Source organism: Miscanthus floridulus, chromosome 3 (assembly GCF_019320115.1).
Source record: "Miscanthus floridulus cultivar M001 chromosome 3, ASM1932011v1, whole genome shotgun sequence".
NCBI classification, from domain to species: domain Eukaryota; kingdom Viridiplantae; phylum Streptophyta; class Magnoliopsida; order Poales; family Poaceae; genus Miscanthus; species Miscanthus floridulus.
In genome coordinates, this window is record NC_089582.1 from 126,860,977 (window position 1) to 126,882,017 (window position 21,041).

Genomic DNA, 21,041 nt, shown 5'->3' on the forward strand with positions numbered 1-21,041 from the left:
GATGAAGCTGTTTGAAAAATATTTGGCAAAGATTGCTCTAATGGTAGTTTTATAATAACTTATAGTATTATGTTTGTGAGAAAGAACTAGGAGAAATTACTTTTCTTGGCTCAGTTCCTCTATAAAAAACGGTTTCGTCTCCTGCGGATGCTTTGCAAAGAGCCATTTTTTACTAGAGTTTGACCGTAATTGCACTTCGTAAGTACTCCTTTCGTCCAAGGTTCAGAGCTAAAATTATATTTTTTTTATATTAGAAGTACACTTATTTTCTCGGACGGTACACGACAAAGGAAAGCTCTCGAGTCTGAGAAAGACGTACTAGCAGGCTAGAAGCAGCTTTTTCAACTTTCACCTGCTGCGGTTGTCCTCACTCCTCACCTAACCCGGCACTACCGAACGCGCGGCACATGCACATCACCCTTTGGCCCTTTCTTTGATGTGATTCTGAATTTCTGATCACAATCATAGACACAAGTCACACAGAGTCAGACTGTCAGAAACACACCAAAAAGAACCTTGCAACCACTCCTACAGCCGCTGCTGCGTACTGCACCTATCAGTGAGTCGATGGGTCGGACGGGTGACGACCACCGCGCCGTCGACTGCCGGCTGGAGGCGCTGCTCTCCGGCGCAGCCTCCGAGGAGCCATGGCTCCGGCGTATGGCATCTGCGACGGCGCTGGAGCTGCGTCTGCTGGTGCCTCTCGCCGCGCCGGCCGTGGTGGTCTACATGCTCATCATCGTCATGTCGTCGACCACGCAGATCGTGTGCGGCCAGCTCGGCAACGTCCAGCTCGCCGCCGCCTCCCTCGGCAACAACGGCATCCAGGTCTTCGCCTACGGCCTCATGGTACGTCCCAAGTCCACATATATATACGTATATAAAGTCTCGTCTCGTGTGTACGTACGAATGATTCTGTCTACGTACGGACTTGGCCATGGCCGTGCATTGCGTGCAGCTGGGGATGGGCAGCGCGGTGGAGACGCTGTGCGGGCAGGCGTACGGCGCGGAGAAGTACGAGATGCTGGGCGTGTACCTGCAGCGCTCCACGGTGCTGCTCATGGCCACCGGCGTGCCGCTCGCCGCCATGTACGCCCTCTCGGAGCCGCTGCTCCTGCTGCTGGGGCAGTCTCCCGAGATCGCCGGCGCCGCCGCGGAGTTCGCCTACGGCCTCATCCCGCAGATCTTCGCGTACGCCGCCAACTTCCCGATCCAGAAGTTCCTGCAGGCGCAGAGCATCGTGGCGCCCAGCGCCTACATCCTGGCGGCCAGCTTCGCGCTCCACGTGGCGCTGAGCTGGCTCGCCGTCTACGGGCTGGACCTGGGCCTGCTCGGGGCCTCGCTCACGCTCAGCCTCACGTGGTGGGTGCTCGTGGCGGGCCAGTTCGCGTACATCGTCTGGAGCCCTCGCTGCCGGGCCACCTGGACCGGGTTCACGTGGGCCGCCTTCGCCGACCTGCCCGGGTTCGCCGGCCTGTCCGCCGCGTCGGCGGTCATGCTGGCGCTCGAGGTCTGGTACTTCCAGGTGCTCATCCTCCTCGCCGGCATGCTGCCGGACCCGCAGATCGCCCTCGACTCGCTCACGGTCTGGTGGGTAATTACTTACTGTTACTGCTTGGTCATTTTTTAGTGCTTAATTAGCTTAGCTACAATGCCGGAAATTTACTGGTAGAGTTGAGAGTTCGAGTCACAACTCACAATGCCGCTCAGTCCATGTCAATGTTCTGTCTGCAGCACGTCGATCCAGTCATGGGTGTTCATGATCTCTGTGGGCTTCAATGCAGCTGCCAGGTTGGTTTACTCTGCAATCTGCACTCTTCTCCCTGTATTGTTCACGTTTTCGGGGCCTATATAAGATTGAGTTGACATTACACAGTACGGATTGAGTTTTGCTTGAAAATGAAACCGACATTATACAGTACCTCGACGTACTGTTGGGTCACAGTCCGTGACTGCTAAGACCTTCAGCATGCCATAGTTGCCCCTGAGGCCTTGATATTGCCGAGTCCATATGCCATGGGACCATGGCTATGTCTATGTGATTATTACCAGACTTTGGACTCTTTTCCATCTTCCATGTCCTAACCGGCAAGAACACACTAATCAGTACTCAAAGGGATGTTAATACTGTAGGAACACTAGGATCATAGATCTAGCCATAGACTGATTCTGATCGGGATAAAATAGACGTTGTACATCCTAGTGCTTGTAAAACTAAAGAGACAGAGAGGGAAGGGGAAAGGTACCGAACCTGACACGGCAGAGGGGAGGGTTCGGAGGCCGCCATCGGGTTCGTTGATGTAGTCTGCGCACGGGCAGCGACGGTCGGGGAAGACGGGTCAGAGATGCGGTGCCGGCGGTGAAGATCGACGGCGGCGCAGTGCAGCGGTGGAGGTACTTCCCGTCACTGGTTGCGCCCCTCACTTAGATTGGGTTTAGGGTTTGTCGGTGGGGAGGTCGGCTCAGGTCAACCTCGTGATAAGAGCCGCCGACCCCCACCTCTTTTTATAGCGCAGGGTGACAAGTGCCCTCTAGCCATGGTGGGCTGGGCGCCCCCGATCAGGGCGCAAATCAAAGGCCTAACTGGGCCGTTGGGTCCAGTTAGGTTAGAGATCAATCTAACAATCTCCCCCTTGATCTCTTTCCATCTTTTCCTTTTATATCATTTACTTTTGTTCAGTCCATTACAGATTAGCGCATAGAGCATGTCTCATCGTCACGGTCCATTGCCGATAGATTTAACAGCTACAACGCAATACTCTGTTCTGAAATAGATACTTTTCTTTGGGCCTTCTTTTGTCTAGGAATTATAGGCTTTCCCTTAAACCCATGTCGGCTACATGTTCTTTGAACACGTTGGGTGGTAAGCCTTTTGTAAGCGGATCCGCGAGCATCTTTACTGTACTTATATGCTCAAGACTTATGACTTGATCCCGGACTTTATCTTTCACAACATAATACTTTATATCAATGTGTTTGGCAGCACCAATTGACTTATTGTTGTGAGCATACTGTACTACTGAATTATTATCGTAGTATAATTTTAGTGGTCTATAGATGTTGTCAACCACCTTCAAACCGGGTATGAACTTCTTTAGCCAGTTCACCTGCCCTGTTGCCTCATAACACGCTACAAACTCGGCATACATTGTGGACGATGTAGTGACGGTTTGCTTTAAGCTTTTTTATGAAATAGCTCCCCCTGCGAAAGTGAATACATATCCAGACGTGGATTTTCTATCATCTCCCGAATAATAAGAATATGAATACCCCACTATATGGAGTGAATCATATCTTCTATACATCATCATGAGGCATTTTGTTTCTTGCAAATAACGCAAGATTTTCTTTACTAATTTCCAGTGTTATATTCTAGGATTGCTCTAGAATCTGCCAAGTAATCCGGTAACAAATGCCAAGTCAGGGCGTGTGCATACTTGAGCATATTGCAAGCTTCCGACAGCTGAAGCATATAGAACCGCTTTCATTTGATCGATCTCATATTGGTTCCTGGGATATTGAAAATCCACATATCTGTCGCCCTTGACTATAGGAGCAGCTGAGAGACTACATTTGTGCATACTGAATTTCTTTAAGATTTTCTCTATATATGCCTTTTGTGACAGTCCTAATACCCCTTTACTTCTATCTCGATGAATCTTGATCCCTAGAATGAACGAAGCTTCACCAAAATCTTTTATATCAAATTTTGAGGACAAAAACTTCTTTGTCTCCAGTAGTAGACTGACATCACTACTAGCAAGTAAGATATCATCCACATACAGGACAAGGAAGATGAACTTCCCATTCTTAAACTTTGTATAGACATAATTGTCCTCTACATTATCTTTAAACCCAAAATTCTTTATTGTCTGATCAAACTTCAAGTACCACTGTCTTGAAGCTTGTTTTAATCCATAAATGGATTTCTTTAGACGGCATCCCATTCGTTCTTTTTCTTCCATGATAAAACCTTTTTGGTTGTGCCATGTAAACATTTTCCTCCAAGTCTCTGTTGAGAAATGTCGTCTTTACATCCATCTGATGTAATTCTAAATCATAATGTGCCACTAATACTATTATGATTCTGAAGGAATTCTTATATGAGACTAGAGAAAAGGTTCCATTATAATCAATTCCTTCTCTTTGCGTAAAGCCTTTTGCCACAAGTTGGGCTTTATATCTCTCTATATTCTCTTGAGAGTCAAGTTTTATTTTGTAGACCCATTTACAGCCTACTGTTTTGACTCCTTTAGGAATTATCTTCAAATCCCAAACTTTATTGGCATTCATAGATTTTATTTCATCTTCCATGGCCTCAAGCCACTTTGATGAATGATCACTTCTCATGACTTCTTCAAATGAGGTGGGATCATCTTTCATTTGAAATTTCTTAGTGTTGTACACTTTATAATCAACAGGAATAGCTGGTTTTCTAACTCTTTGAGACCTTCTAGGGATCTCCACATTTGGCACATCTTCTATTTGAGGCTGTTGTTGCTTTCCCTCATTTGTGATAATAGGTTCTATAGAATCCTGAAGAACAGGTTCCTCATCATTATTCATTGTTGCCACAGGCGGGATAACAACAGGTGCTGGCACCACAGTGTCTTGCACTGTCGGTGCAGCGACAGCAGGTAGTGAGAAAAATGGCTCATGAATTATCGGAGTGAGTGCATACACCCGCTTCTCTTCAAGATCAATTTCTCGAGCTACCATGCTCCCCTCATCATTTCATTCTCTAGGAAGACAGCGTGTCTCGTTTCCACAAACTTTGTATGTCTATCTAGACAGTAGAAACAAAAACTTTTTAACTTTTTTGGATAGCCAATGAAATGACAACTCACTGTTTTGGGATCTAGCTTCCTAATGTTTAGGTTAAATACTTTAGCCTTAGCAGGGCTCCCCCACACACGCAAGTGGTTTAGTGAGGGTACTCTTTTTGTCCACAACTCATACGGTGTTTTGGGCACCGACTTACTTGGTACTCTATTGAGAATATGAATGATGGTTTTTAATGCCTCCATCCACAGGCTCAATGGTAAGGTGGAGTCACTTATCATACTACGCACCATATCCATCAGTGTACGATTGCGTCTTTCAGCTACTTCATTCTGCTGAGGTTCGCTCGGTGTAGAATACTAGACTACTATGTCATTCTCCTGTAAGAACCTTGCAAAAGGTCTAGAAACTTGGCCATATGGGGTATGCCGACCGTAGTACTCCTCCCACGGTCGGACCTGACTATCTTAATCTTTAAATTGTGTTGGCTTTCAACTTCTGCCTTAAATATCTTAAATTTATCCAATGCTTCTGTTCTTTCTTTGATTGGATAAATATAGCCACAACGGGAGTAATCATCTATGAATGTTATGAACGAATCATAACCATCCACACTCTTTATAGGAAATGGACCACAGATGTCTGTGTGAATAATCTGTAGAATTCCTACGCTTCGTTTGACATCTTTCTTAATTTTTTTACATATTTTCCTTTTATGCAATCTCTGCATTGTTTTAAATCTAAGAGCTCTAATGAAGAAAGAATATCATTCTTAACTAGTCTTTCTATTCTCTCCCTCAAAATATGGCCTAAACGACAGTGCCATAATTTCGACAACGCATCGTGAGCTCTCTTTCGTTTTTTGTTTACATCCGCAGACAAGGATACATTCACATTGTCGCAGACAACGTTCCCATCATCGCATACAACATTCACATCATCACGTAGTGATAACAAATAAAACTCAATTTGTAAGATAGCAAGACCAACACATGCATCATTAAATGTTATTTCTAAAATGGCAATCATAACCATCATTGTCCAAACATGACACACTAATCAAGTTCCTCTGTAACGAGGTAACATAAAGAACATCTCTAAGTATGAGGTTGAAACCATTAGCAAGCTCTAGAGAAAGATCGCCAACGGCTTCAACTTCTGCTCGGACTCCATTTGCGACTTTAACGTGTCTTTCGCTTCTTTGCGTAGTCCTCGTCGAACGGAATCTCTGTAAAGAATTAGCAACATGAATAGCTATACCTGAGTCAATCTACCAAGTAGATTTCGAATACTGTACATATAGGGATTCATTTATGAACGTAATAATGTTCTCACATTTCTTTGCCATGATCATCTTTAGGTAATCGGGACAATCTTTCTTATAATGTCTCATCTTCTTGCAGTAGAGACATTGATCTTTCTCTACTGTGAACTTGTTTTGCTGAGGCTGATGCGGCATGGGACCCTTTCCCTTTGACTTTGAGAATAAGTTAGCATTAAGATTCTTTTTCTTATTATCTTTTAGATAATTAATAGAGCCACCATTGGCAGCTTTCATTCTCTTCTCCTCTTGCACACACATAGCCATGAGCCTCTCTATGTCCCATTTCTCGGGTTGTATGTTGTAGTTGACAACAAAAGTGTCACTCTTTTTGGCAAGGAATCAAAAATCAGATGGATAAGGAACTCATCCTTGAGAGCTAGATCCATTGGTTTTAGCTTGGATGCCAAGTTGTTCATCCTCAGTATGTGCTCTCTAATGCCACAATTACCAGAGTACCTCTTTATCACCAGCTGCTTTTATCAGCTATGTAGCATATGTCTTTGAAGAGCCAGTGAACTGACTCTTTATTCTTTCGAGGTACTTGGTGACGGTGTCACACTCTAGGATTAAGCCCACAATTGCAGGCTCAATCGTGTTCTTTGTCACAGTCAAACACTTCTTATTGGCAGTGACCCCCTTCCTATGCTCAAGGTCATAGGACATTCTTTGGGATGCAAAATCCCTCTCTCTGGTTGTCCAAGCGGCATCAGTCTCGTTTATCTCCCTCACTAGTGCCACAGGCTCTGTGGGACATGGTGTGGTGACTACCCAGTCTATCTCAGCCAAGATAAAGACTAGGTCTATCTTTTTCTTTCACTCAATGTAGTTATCACCTTTGAGAGTGGGGATCTCTTTGATACAACTCATCAAGTTGTATCTGCCTGAAAACACAATTCAAATAGAGTGAGAACATAAATAATAACAATAACAATTGCATGCCTTAGTTCCAACGTTGGTCAAAATTAAAACATACAATTGTTCTCAACATTAATTCTACATCACCATTAGGCAGAAAATAGAATTGATGCAAGACAAAACATCATAATATTGCCATTAATCAACGTTGGTCAGAATAATAACAATATTATGATCAATTAAAACATATCCATTTTTCAAAATTAAATTCTTCCGTTGGTTCGAATTTAATAATGAAATAACATCTTTAAATACGCAGCGAAAAAAATAAACTCATTTTCTTGAATTTTACCCATAGGAAAATCGTCTTTTTCTATTTTCTTTTGAGCCAATTTCCATTTTCTAGGAAATAAATAAAAAATTACTAGAAAAGGAAAAAACAAAATTGACTCAAACAACACTGATCATTCGGCCCGGCCGGCAAAACAGCCCGGCCCACCACCTCTGCGCGACGCCCGGGCGCAACCTGGGCCTAGGCCACCAAAGCCATGCTTCCGCGCGCGCCCGCTTTGGGCCGCGAAACGGACCGATCCATCTCGGCCGTTCACGCCGATCCGACGGCCGTCCGCGCGCATCGCAGGATCAAAACGCCGACCGCAGCGGCGCCTTGAAACCCTAGCGTTCATTCTGCTCTTTGCTCTCTCTCTCTCTCTTCGCCGCTCTCTTTGCTTTCTTTCCTCAGCGAAGCAACATCAGCCACCAAGTGACTCAAGCGGCGAATCGGTGGAGCGCCGGCGCCGGCGTGCGTGCTCCCCAGCGGGTGAGCGCGCCGCCGTCGAGCGGCCTGGTCGCGGCGCCCCTTTGGCCGAAGCCCGACGAGCTGCGCCCTCGGCTCGGTCTTCTTTTCCCCCACACGCCGGCGTGACAGCAGTGCTGCGTAGCGGCGAGGTAGGCCACCCCTTTCCCCTTATTCCCCCTTCGGATTTTCTTCGTTTGTTCGGATTCAACCGATTTGGGGATTAGGGATCGAAGTTAGGGTTAGAGTTTTACTATTTTTCTTCCCCGTTGAAGACTTTTACGGGTTTAGGGTTCGGCTCTTACATTCTTAAGGCAGAAACCCTCTTCTTTTAATCTCCAGTTAGGGTTAGGGTTCAACCGAAACCCTCCTTTCTTTAACCCAGTTAGGGTTAGGGTTCGGCTTTCTTCCAAGACCCCTTCTTTTCTCAGATCCGAAAGGATCTAAACTGATAAGCTAGATCTATACTTAAACGAGGCTCTAATACCAATGTTAATACTGTAGGAACACTAGGATCATAGATCTAGCCATAGACTGATTCTGATCGGGATAAAATAGACGCTGTACATCCTAGTGTTTGTAAAACTAAAGAGACAAAGAGGGAAGGGGAAAGGTACCAAACCTGACACGGCAGAGGGGGAGGGTTCGGAGGCCGCCATCAGGTTTGTTGATGTAGTCTGCGCACGCGCAGCGACGGTCGGGGAAGACGGGTCAGAGATGCGGTGCCGACGGTGAAGATCGACGACGGCGCAGTGTAGCGGTGGAGGTCGGCTCAGGTCGGGTTTATGGTTTGTCGGTGGGGAGGTCGGCTCAGGTCAACCTCGTGATAAAAGCCGTCGGCCCCGATCTCTTTTTATAGCGCAGGGTGACAGGGTCCCTTTCAGCCATAGTGGGCTGGACGACCCCGATCAGGGCGCGAATCAAAGGGCTAACTGGACCGTTTTTAGAGATCTATCTAACAAGGGACACACTTCTTCTAAAAGCTTCCCGTATAGTTTTCTCCACAGATTCACACATTCACATGCGCTAGTTGTATAAGGGTAGTCCCAATGGTGTATTGATGATGGTTTCTATACTCATTAAATGACTTGCCACGTAAGCAAAATGCTGACATGGCAACATAATTGATGAAGAAAGACAGCAAAAATTCTAGAAATGGTTTTCTCATGAAGAAATCAGGTTTTCTCTTGACCCAATGCACCAAGAAACCATAAAATCACCATTGGGGAGAAACCACCAGTTTCTAGGGGGCTCGTGCCGCACTCCCATTGTAGGAAGAAGATAGAGTTAGGAGAGAGAAAGAGAAAATAATTATTATTCATAGAAACCATAGGTTGAAAAATAATACTTTTTGGTGCGGTATCCTATGTTATAGAAAGGACCGCCCAAATCAATCTAGCCATTCGGTTCCGTCTGCCCTATCCCCACCTCACCGGCAACAAGACGGCTGAAAAAAAAATATGCAGTGGACCCCATGCATTGCCTTAATTGAGGCACATGATGATTTCTTCTTCTTTATTTTAAATTACTTATTACTGGCAAAACACTTCACTGAATTAAACATTCTTTTCCCGCTTCAACTCACCAGATTTGTGGAACGAAAAATAGTTTTCTTTTCTCCATGTCAAGAATCTGTTTTTTAAGGGGAGAATTTGTTTGTCTGAGCTCTCTCATCTTAAGAGGTTTGATCTGCACTGCAGCGTGAGGGTAGGGAATGAGCTGGGCGCCGGCAACCCCAGGTCTGCCGCGTTCTCTGCATGGATGGTCACCGCCCTGTCGGCGTTCGTGTCAGGGATAGCTGGCCTCGTCACTTTCCTGCTCAGGGACAAGCTAAGCTACATCTTCACCGGCGGCGAGGTCGTCTCGCGCGCCGTCGCCGACCTGTGCCCGCTGCTCGTCGGGACCATCGTGCTCTGCGGGATCCAGCCCGTGCTGTCAGGTGGTTTTCCTTTTCCAAACTGAAGCTTTGGTGCATCTTTAGAGTTCAGAGACTTCAGACTAATCCAAGAGTTACTTCAGTTTTACATAAGTTAATTCACTGGAAAAACAAACTTATTCGGGCTATTAATCTTTGAGCCAACACATTATATTACATGGGATCCTTCACCTTCTCAGTGATGTGTTTGTTTTTCTTCCCACTGGTACTGAACTTTTGCTCACTGGACGACTGATGGAAGGTGTGGCCGTTGGCTGTGGGTGGCAAGCAACGGTTGCCTACATCAACATTGGATGCTACTACTTCATCGGCATACCCCTCGGCGTGCTCCTCGGATTCAAGTTTGACTTTGGGATCAAGGTACTTTTGATTCTGATGAACATGCTGTCACATTTTAAATCTGCTTAGTTAACTATAACTGAAAATGGTTATGAGTAGTTGTCCCAAACCCACACGCAAGTCTGAAAAAGGGTCTTGTGTTGCAGGGATTGTGGGGAGGCATGATTGGGGGTACCCTCATCCAAACACTCATTTTGATCTGGATCACGTTAAGAACTGACTGGAACAAGGAGGTAAGCCACCTTAAAATTCCTTGGTTACCGTGTCGTGTCACTGACAGATGATCCTCGAATCCACCTCACATGCTGATGAGTTCATCTCATGACTTGATCCACATGCTCCGATGCGGCACTTAGAGCAGTTATTCTTTAGAAGTTCATGCTTATGTGGTCATTTCGGCTGTCTAATTGCTCTTCTCTGCGTTTTGCAATAATTCTGTTTGTGCTGTAGTTTATCTATCTTTTTTTTACATCTGAATGTTTTAGGTCGAGGAGGCGCGGAAAAGATTAGACAAGTGGGACGACACAAGGCTGCCTCTTCTCGCAAGCAAGGAGTGATCGATGGTATCAGGTGTGGATGAAGAGTCAATAAGCTTCTGCTAGCTCATCTAGTCTGAAATTGATCTTTCAGTGGCTCTCGCTTCTGCCACCGCTAACTGCAATGATAGACCACGCAATTCAGAAATGTACCAACGCATAGCTACTCTTGTCTCCAGAACATAGCCCACTAAGAGCAAAATTCAGGTCAGGCACGGGCCTTAATTTTAGTTGGTGGGCCGGCCCAATAAAAAGAGTAGTTTCCTTGCTATTGTAGCCCAGCGCGAAATGACAAAATCATCCAACCATAAGCTCTGCTAAAAAAAAATCCAATCATAAGCCACCAAATTTGTTCGATTTTGATAATTGGAGGGGTCCATTACCTGGTTTTCTAATTCATGGTTGAAAGTCGAAACTGACGTACAATTTAGTGGTTCAAAAAATATACTTTACTCTTTACTTTAACCAAATGTGCATGTATTTAAAGATTCAAATTAAACCTCGTGATATTTAACCAACAATCAGCTTCACAGGATGTAATTTTTTGTTATGTAAAAGTAATGGCGTCATTGTATTTGTTGCTACAAATATTGTAATATTAGAAATCATGTGCCAAAATCTTGAAGACCATGTGGTAGTATCAAACGGTTGTATTATACTCCCTTCATCCTAAAATAAACACAGATCTCGCTTCATGAGAAGTTAAAACTTTCAAAGTTTGACCAAATATATATATAAATGTAGTCATATTTATGATATATAATAAGGATTATTAAATTGAGCATAGAATATATACTTACATATATAATAATAAACTTTATTTAGAGATATAAATGTTGATACTATTTTTTATTTTTAGTTAAATTTAAAAGAGTTTGACTTCTCGAGAAATGAGATGTATGTTTATTTTGAAACGGATGGAGTATATATTAAAATTGTGGGAATACTATCCTCAGAAAAGCAAACCAAAGGCGAAAAAGATTGCAAGATGTACAGGATCCTTTCAAATCACATAGAGCACAAAATTCTGCGTGTACTGGGGAAATCACGGTGAGAGAGCTCATCATCTGTTCTTTATTCTTACAAGTTGGAATTTTGAACCCATGGACAGAGACGGGAGCGGCTCTGTTTCTCATCGAAGAGACGCAGATAAAGGTGTCAAGGATGTGATCGTGTGACAAAAGTATGGTCCAGAAATGATTGGACCGTGTCATGCATCGTTTTTACGGCTGATAAGCTCAAGCCAACAGTCCTTTCGCGCAATCTTCCGAGGGACACAAAACTTGCAGCTGCAAGAAAAGAAAAATGGTTATATACAACTCATATGTAGCTTGAATATATATAACAGCACACACGTCCAACGGTCCAAGTGTCCAACAGGCAGGTGCAAGTGCAAGAAAAGCCCCTTCGTCTTGGTCCCCTCCTATCTCGTCACCGGCCGGCGGCCACCACGCTCCACGCCATCGATCGAAAATTAAGATGCTGCCGGCGAGTGCAGCTACGCCGCCACCCGCCTACGGCAAGTTGGACAAGATGGACGCGGCGGAGGCGCGGCACATCAAGGCGCAGTTCCTGATCCACAAGGTGCTGGAGGAGGCGACGTCGTCGTCGTCAACAGCAAGGTCTAGGAGGCCGCCGACGGCGCTGGTGAGGGTGAAGGCAAGGATCGGCGTGCGGTTGAAGAAGCTCAGGCTCGCCATCCGGGGCATCAGGGTGTGCGCCCGCCGCGCTGTGCAGAGGCATCTCAGGAACCTCAGGAGGCTCATCGCGCATGGAGGAGGACGCGGATCATCGTCAGTAAAGCCTGCCGGGCCCCCCTCTTGAATCTTGATGCCTTCAATTTCTCCCTGACGGCACTATTACTGTACACCACCTGAGCAATTTGAGCAGTGAGCACTGAGCACGCACCGAGGCAGCTGACAGCAGAGACAGACAGACCGGTGACGGTAGCAGATACTATTTCCCGCGATGTTGTCGAGAAGAGAATGGTTTTCCTTCTACCGCAATTGTTGGTGGTTCCCGCCCGTTCGCCTTGCTTCTGGAGTCCCTGTTCTTGGTTGTTTGGTGGCTCAGTAGGAGAGGTGGTGTTCTTATAGCAGGCATGGGGCGGGCTGTGTAAATATTTGTAATACTTCTTCTTGTTTGCTTTTTTATCGTCTAATAAAAAATACGGCAAAGCTTTTGTCATTCTTTCTAAAAAAATTTGGATTAAAAAAATAAGGAAAAAATACCTAGGCCTGAACTCTGATGAACTAATCGGCTGACATTCAATACAAATAATTAATTTGGATTAAAAACGAATAAGGAAAAAACATACCTAGGGCCTGGACTCTAATTAACTGATCCGCTGATCAGGATCGCAAAACCGCAAGATTCACAGTTTCAAGTTGTATCAAGAAGTGATTCATCTAGACCAAAGTTGATCGTGGTTTTTTTTTCTAAATATGAGTTCTACATCTTCAATAGTATCTGGTAGTGTTTCAGATGGATTGAAGTTGAGCGTTGGGCCTCTTTCTGAGTTCTGACCTGAGTTGCTTCATCAACACCAGATGGTCGAGGCCTTCTGGGGAACAAATATGTTTACTCGACAGGGCAAAGCATCATGGTGTCGCAGCTCGTCGTTGGTTGTGTTCGGTGATGGTCGGCAGAGATAGTTGTTTTTGCTAGTTGGTTCTTGTTTGGCGTCGTTCTGAGGGCCTGTTCGTTTGAACTTATCAGCCGGCTTATCAGCTAGAATCTACAGTATTTTTCTCTCATAATAAAACAGTTGTAGATGGTTTTAATGCCAGTATAGTTGATAGCTAGTTGAGTTGCTAGTTGGGTCGCTTTCGACCAAGTAGGCTTGAGGTTGAGCAAGTTGTGGGATAAAGTCGTTAGTTGTTTGGATGGTGTTTTCAAAAGTTGGTCGGGGTGAGTGGTGGACTCTTCCAGTTGGTGGTTTTTTTTTATCCGGTTTCCACTCAAAAAACTGGACCGACCATTGTATTTTTATTTTCTCCGTCTAATAAAAATTACGGCAAAACTTTTACCATCCCTTCTAAAAAAATATCAAAAGACGATATATTTCGGACTTACTAGGGCGCTAGCGTCGGTGCCTGGCGCAATTAGCTCCCTAGCCCTGCACTCATCCCACTTCGGAGGCCACACGAGCCAATGCATGTGTGGGGACCACCTCGAGCCCGCTCCGTTTCACGTGCCCGCATACATGCAGCCGCACCACCACCCCTAGTAGGCACGCATGATGACCCACCGCGGCACGGTGGTGCACCAGCAACAGCAGCATGTGCTTCCCCGAGATCTATTTTTGAAACATCCAAATGAAACACTTATAATATACGTCCGAAACCGATGACACACTTGAAACATGCGTGTATAGCCATAGCAATATGTGTAACACCATATCTACTTTTGGAATATCCAGATAAAACATTTATAACATATGTCTGAAACAGATGAAACACTTGCATCATACGCTTGAAACATGCATGTACAGCCAGTGGCGGATGCACGATGCGGGATAAGGGGGGCTAAACCAATGGAGATGTTGATTTGCATGAAGATTTAATGGTGAAATCAAGCTTTTGCTACAGTGATTAGTGGTGAAATCAAGCCATTAGGGGGGGGCTGGAGCCCCCCAACCCCCCTTTGGATCCGCCCCTGTGTACAACCATTGCAACATGTGCAACATCCAATATCAAGATCTAATTTTGAAACATCCAGATAAAATATTTGCAACATACGTCTGAAACGCCTGAAACATAGGCTTGCAATATGTATATTTTGTCATTGCAACATGTTTAATATCCCGATGTACTTTTGCAACACCCTAATTTATTTTTGCAATGTCGATATAAAACACTTGTAATATGCTCTTTCAACGCAAATATCTCCCTGCTGCTTCGTAAATGGAGGCTCGTCGGCGCGTGGAGGTCGCTGGTGTGCTCGCCGTCTCGGTGCGGAGCTGGGAAGCGGCGAACAAAGGGTGGGTGTGGGGGCAGCACGGACGGCGGTGCGCGTGGAGGTCACGGTGAGCTCGCCGGTAACGCGGAGCTGGACGGCGGCGCATAAAGGGCCGGGTGTGGGTGGCACGGGCGACGGTGACGCAGAGGGCGGGTGGACGCGGCACGGGTGGCACAGAGAGTGGTGCGTCCGGACGTCGGACGCTTGGGTTAAAGCATTTCCCTATATATTTATATATCATGCAAACATATCATTCCAGTTTCACTGGATAGCTGCAGGACCGAATGGCTACCTGCTGATGCTTCTGAATCGCCTCATCTGTGACACCGGAATAGACCACGGCTAGAACATATGACATGCAAAACGGCGATTGAGCTCGATCGAGGCATCGCCTTAGACGATTGTTATAAGTTATCACAACCAACGCAGCAAAAAGATCTCGCGATTATTGTTGCTGCAGCAGCAATACAAATTAAACATGTCACGGACTGATCCCATAATCAGTGCAATCATCAGTGTCATCGAGCCATCGACGGGACGGGCGGGTGGTGAGCACGCCGGCGTTGGCGAGAACGCGACGGTCAGCTAGAGGCGTCGTTCTCCAGCGCCAGCGAGCCGTGGCCGCGGCGCATGGCGGCGCCGGGCCGCCGGCTGTGCTGGACAGCTAGAGCCGCGACTGCTGGATCGTGCCTCTTACCGCGCCCGCGGTGATGGTGTGCATGCTTGTCATGGCCCATGGCGACGATCGACGTCATCCACGACGCGGATCTTCTGCTGCCATCTCGGCAACGTCCAGGCGTCCAGCTCGCCGCCGCCTCCGTCCCTCGGCAACAATGGTATCCAGCTCTTCGACTACGGCCTCATGGTAGAATCTGTTGTACTGCATAACTACTTTATGTATACACATACACCATCCATGCATGCGTACACCAACTAATGAATGTGCCCCACGTCCTCCGTCGTCGCCACCCTCGCTAAATCCAATCTGACTTCTCCTCGCCGACCGAGCGCTCTCGCCTCAGCCTCCACCTGCCGGCTACAGCGAGTACTGCACTGCCGCATCCGCTGCCACCCTGCGCGTACTGGCAAGGCTCTCATCTGCTCTGTCTCCGACACTTACAACAACATTGTAGCATGGAGCTGGTGGACCTAGAAATCGTGGCTCCACGGCTCCCCTTCTTGCCAGTTTACCTCAAAAACGAAAACTCGCTATAGTTTCAAACAGTGCTGCTATATTTTTTCAAAAGGAGCCGGAGCACCCAGGAGTTATACCAAATAAAACCTAGGTCGTCTTTATGAATTCAAATATAAGAAAAAATAATAAATTGCTGTTAGCTCAATGTTTGTTTTGCTTAAATGTTTGTGTTACACACACATTTACATATTTCACTTCTCACAGGAGGAGGCAGGAGCTCAAGCTCATAGTAGTGATAGCATTGAGGGGTTTATATTAGTAGAGTCAAATCCAAAACGTTGGGTAGACATCCTATAAATTTTACTTTGGAAATAAAATATTTTCAAACAACAAATAAATAATTAACTCTATACTGATATTGGGTAAAGAAAGTACACGGCGAAATAATACAGCAAACCTTTTCCTTTTTTTTTGACTTTCAGAATTTTTATTACTCATCTGACCCAGCTAAATTGCTGGTCACTTAGTTCTTGAAATCTCGAGGAACCCCCTCCCAAGTGTTATAACAACCACTTAGCAGATTACAACCAAAAACAGCTAGAGCATGTGCGACTCTATCGCTATCACATTTACACGTAGAAACAATACAACAGCTAAGATCGGCACTAATAATCTATTTGATCTCAGTGATGACTCCTACGAATGCTAGCCTATAAGCATCGGTTTCAATGGCTTCGTTCACTAGAAATCATGGCTTTGTCGGCTCCTCTTCTTTCTAGTTTATTTTTTAACTAAAAAACTGAAATGGCTCCACACTATAGTTGCAAACAGTGCTGCTACAGTAGTATTTTCAGGGTGCGCCAGAGCACCCAGGAGCTATACCAAACAAGGCTTAGGTCTTTATGGATTCAAATATAAGAAAAAACAATAAACTGTTGTTAGCTCAACGTTGGTTTTACTTTCTCAAATGTTTGTGTTACGCACACATTCACATAATTCACTTCTCACAGATTTATGTTACTTACACATTCCACATTTACATAATACGCAATAAGAACAGGATGGATCACGGTACACCACCATCAGTAATCTAACGAGTATACTAGTAAGTATAAGCCTGAGCATGCCTTGTTTGTGGAGATCAAGGATACATGTCAATTTATGGTCCATGGCAGGGGGCACCTTCCTAAAGCCCTTTTTTTGTTGTGCAACATGTTGTTATTGAAAGGATCAAGATGTCCAAGAGAAGATGAATTGGACTAATTCTAAATTTTCTTGCAATAATCAAATCATACAGTTAGCCCAATTAACCCCTTGTGCATAGAAAAGTGTTTCTATTACTCTAGCGCACAAAGGACTTGCAACCTATGTTCCAAACTTACTCTAGCATGGCAATTTTATGAATGTAAAGACAAGTATTGAATTGCTCAAAGTAAATGCTCAAAGTAAATGGAGAGAGAGGAACGTGGCGATGTTTTGCCGAGGTATCGGAGAGTCGCCACTCCCCACTAGTCCTCGTTGGAGCACCCGCGCAAAGGTGTAGCCCCCCCTTGATCCACGTAAGGATCAAGTGCTCTCCACGGGTTGATTCTTCGACACTCCGTCGCGGTGAATCACCCAAAGCCGCTCACAAGAGTTGGGTCACCCACAAGCTCCGTCGGGTGATCACCAAGCTCCCAATCACCACCAAGCCGTCTAGATGATGGCGATCACCAAGAGTAACAAGCACGAACTCTCACTTGACCACTCGAAGCCAAATGAGAAAATGGATGCACACTTGGCTACTCTTGACTCACTAATGAGGCTACTCTCTTGGATTTTCAAATCTCAATCACCTCACTAGGACCTTTCTCTTCTTGGCACTCATAAACGTGTTTCTCAGCTATTGGAATGAGCAAAAGTAACTCCACACACGAGTGTAGCTTCTATTTATAAAGCAGCCTGAAAAACGAACTGTTATGAGCTTCTGCGGGGTGACTGGACGCTCCGGTCATGTTGACCAGACGCTCCAGTCGGTTCAACCCGCATTCCAGTGATAATGTGTTGACCGGACGCTGGTAGGGTCCGGTCACCACTGACTGGACGCGTCTGGTCACATTAAACCCTTACTGGAACCTTACTGTACTTGACCGGACGCTGAACCCCCAGGGTCCGGTCAGCACTGACCGGACGCGTCCGGTCGCAGATTCCCTTCTCTGGAACCTTACTGGAGTCGACCGGATGCTGCCTTTCAGCATCCAGTCACTTGATCACTCCAGCGTCCGGTCGCACCGAACGTAGTCACTTGATCAAATGAACTGACCGGACCCTGCGGCCAGCGTCCGGTCACACCGGAGCCAGCGTCCGGTCAGTATTTGACCCTCCATTCACTTCCAACTCTCGATCATATGTGAATGAAGTTTGCTCCAAAGGATCATAGGGTTGTTGTGAAGCTACCTAGTGCTAGTTTTAACAAGTGTGCACCGCACCTAACTCACTAGACTCATCTAGGTCAAGCTACCCGTCCATACCCCCTTAATAGTACGGCCAAAGGAAAAACAAAGTCCTAAACTACTCTAAGTGTCTCTCCAACTCCAATTGACACTTAGAACTAGTCATCCTTAACCTTGTCATCCATCCTTTGAAAACCGAAATGATTTCCATCGTAGGGGCATGACCACCTCGATTGCCCAATCGATCTCCATTATCATGACCTAACTTAATTGCCTCTACAAAACACACGTTAGTCATAGTAATTTTGTATTGTCATTAATCACCGAAACCCAACAAGGGGCCTAGATGCTTTCAATCTCCCCTTTTTGGTGATTGATGACAATACCACCTCGAGTATGTGAAAGAGTGAGGTTTTTGACGGGCTTGGTTCATATAAGCTTTTGTCGATAAGAACAAAAGTGTTAGTCAAGCTTATATGACCCAAGCCAACACAATGTACTCAAAGGGTATGAATTAAGTAAGAGTACAAGTAACAAAGCACATTTGCATCGGAGTATAAACGCAGAAGCAAAGGCAAATGAGCATAACACAAGTGATATGACATATAAATAATGTAAAGTAGAGAGCACACATGTCATATATCACAATCACGTAAATATCACTATCGCATAGATATAATAATATACATGAAAGTAACACACGAATGCATAATAGTAATAGTATATCACACAAATAAAACTCCAAATGTATATAATAGACTAATAACTAACTAAGACTCCCCCTAAACGTCGCTCCCCCTGAGTCTACATACTCGAACCCTCTCCCCCTTTGGCGTCACACACCAAAACCTAAGGGTCGGTCGGCGGCGGGGCTGCAGCGGACGAGCCGAGCGCTAAGGTACGAGGGGCAAGCTGGAACTGGGCGCCATCATCATCTGACCCTGAGCTCTATACTGACTAACCCTCTATGGCAGAAAGTGTCGTTGAAGCAGACTAGGTCTGAGCTGGGGTAGGTGCGGCCTGTGATGCTGCTGGTACGTCTATAGTAGGATCTGAAGAGGCGACAGACGACGGGATCCTCTGAGTAGTCATGACAACTGGAGCTGCTGTAGAAGGACCAGCGGCATGCATATGTGGCGGTGTAGGCATGCCTGTCAACTCACTAAAAGATGCTCTAAGACTCCTAGAGACTGATGTGTCAGGCACAAATAGCAAGGAAGACTGATTCGGTGAGAAGCCCGTATGATATGGTGTGAACTACGGGGCTACCACTGGTGAGGACAACCACTGGGACACCTGAACTGTGGGTGAAGCAAACGGAGCTAGAGGTTGTCCCTAACTTTGAAGCCCACTAGGCTGTACTGCTGGAGTCGTCGTGGTGGTGGCAGGCTGAGCAAGCTGGGGCGAAGGCTGTGGCTGTGGGGCCCCAAGTGTTGTTACTACATGCTGCATGAATCCCATAAGCTAATGCTGCATGAGTAACTACTGCTGATGCATCTGCTGCTGCTGCTGCTGCTGCCGCTGGAACTCGTCCTGACGAGCCTGAAACTGTGCGAAGTTGGCAGCGGTCTCCTGAGCCTATCGTGCCTGATCCTGCTGCATCCGCTCAAGAATAGCAATCAGAGTAGGGTCTATCTATGGTACAGGTGGAGCTGAGCTAGAACTATCGACCTCTGCATCATGTCTGCGTGGAGGCATCTGAGGAATCGGCTGATAGTCATCATCCGAACTGTCACTGGACTCAGTCATCTGTTGTGCCTCAAGCTGCTCCTCCTCAGTAGTGGCTATGCCTCTGATGATCTCGTCCTACTGAGCTACTGACTCTGGAACATCTAGATGACAACTGGGCTGAGTGGGTGCCTATGGTGTGCTGTGCCTGATCCTCTGTGCCATGTTATAAGCTGGAAACTCTATGGTGGCACCTCTGTACTCGACAACCATCTCTGGGGTCCTAACCTGCATAGACTGGAGCATTAGGAATGTAATCCAATGTGCATATGGAAGCTGTCTATGACCCTTGAAGCCCTCAGCTATAGTATCCTCCATCTCTGATAGAAGGAGGTCCCAAATGTCGAACACGGTCTGCTGCATCAGGGCATTAAGGAGCCAGAGCTGTAAGCGAGTCAGACCCTCTCTGTATCCCAACCTGGGAAGTAGTGTCCTCCTAATGATAGCCTCTAGCACATGAGCTGTAGGAGTAAGGTCACTGGGGTTCCTCCTCGACCCCTCACCAAAGGGCTCCTTGAAGCAATGGCGCACAAGATCTGTAGGGGGCACCATCCCTCCATGAGGACACCTAGGAGGCTCCTACTATCCATAACATACCTCATGCAATCTGATAGGCTGATCCTGTAGCCTCAGTATCTCTCAGGCCCTAAAACTCATCACCCTGTAATCTCTACCGTTGAATGCAAAGTGTATGAAGTTATGATGCGGGTCAACATAGAACGATGCGTAAAACTACCGAACCCAAGATGGTACATACACTCCTGTCTAGCCAACCAGATCTGTCAGCCCCGGCAAATATGACAAGTAGGGGCAGATATGCTCTCCGGCTGCTGCCACAATAGACTCTATACTGCATACCCGCTGAGATCTGAACACTGCCCCACTGTTAAGATAAGCATTATAGAAATCCTCCTAGAGCGGTGTATAGAAACCCTCTGCTGCTCTCTCATCACTCCTCGGAGGGAACCACACATCAAACTCAACAAACCTTAGCTAGCGAACCTGCCTGGCCATAGCGGCCCTCAAGTCAAGGTGTACCACTAGAGGCGAACCCTGTGGTCTAGGCGGTGGACGTGAACCCCTGTGCTATGTAGCTGGCCTTGGTGGACTGTAGCACTGGTACAACCAGAGCGGTGTAGCTGGGGTGCCGGCTCGGTCTCCTCGGCCTGCTGGCCCTCCTGAGTCTCCTAAGCTGGCTGAGGCTCTGCTGGTGGGGGC

General features: G+C 46.2%; 2 protein-coding genes across 2 annotated transcripts; both read left to right on the plus strand.

The window, feature by feature from the left end:
* The first annotated feature begins 460 nt into the window (after nt 1-460).
* Nucleotides 461-10,734, plus strand: LOC136542380 (protein DETOXIFICATION 40-like). The gene is made up of 7 exons (XM_066534780.1): nt 461-849; nt 959-1,590; nt 1,735-1,791; nt 9,458-9,696; nt 9,935-10,053; nt 10,179-10,265; nt 10,518-10,734. Exons 1-7 carry the CDS (start codon nt 568-570, stop codon nt 10,587-10,589), a joined length of 1,488 nt encoding a protein of 495 aa, XP_066390877.1. The 5' UTR covers nt 461-567; the 3' UTR covers nt 10,590-10,734.
* A 1,313-nt stretch (nt 10,735-12,047) lies between these two features.
* Nucleotides 12,048-12,392, plus strand: LOC136544379 (uncharacterized). The gene has a single exon (XM_066536564.1). The coding sequence runs from the start codon at nt 12,048-12,050 to the stop codon at nt 12,390-12,392; it is 345 nt and encodes a 114-aa protein (XP_066392661.1).
* Nucleotides 12,393-21,041: the final 8,649 nt, after the last annotated feature.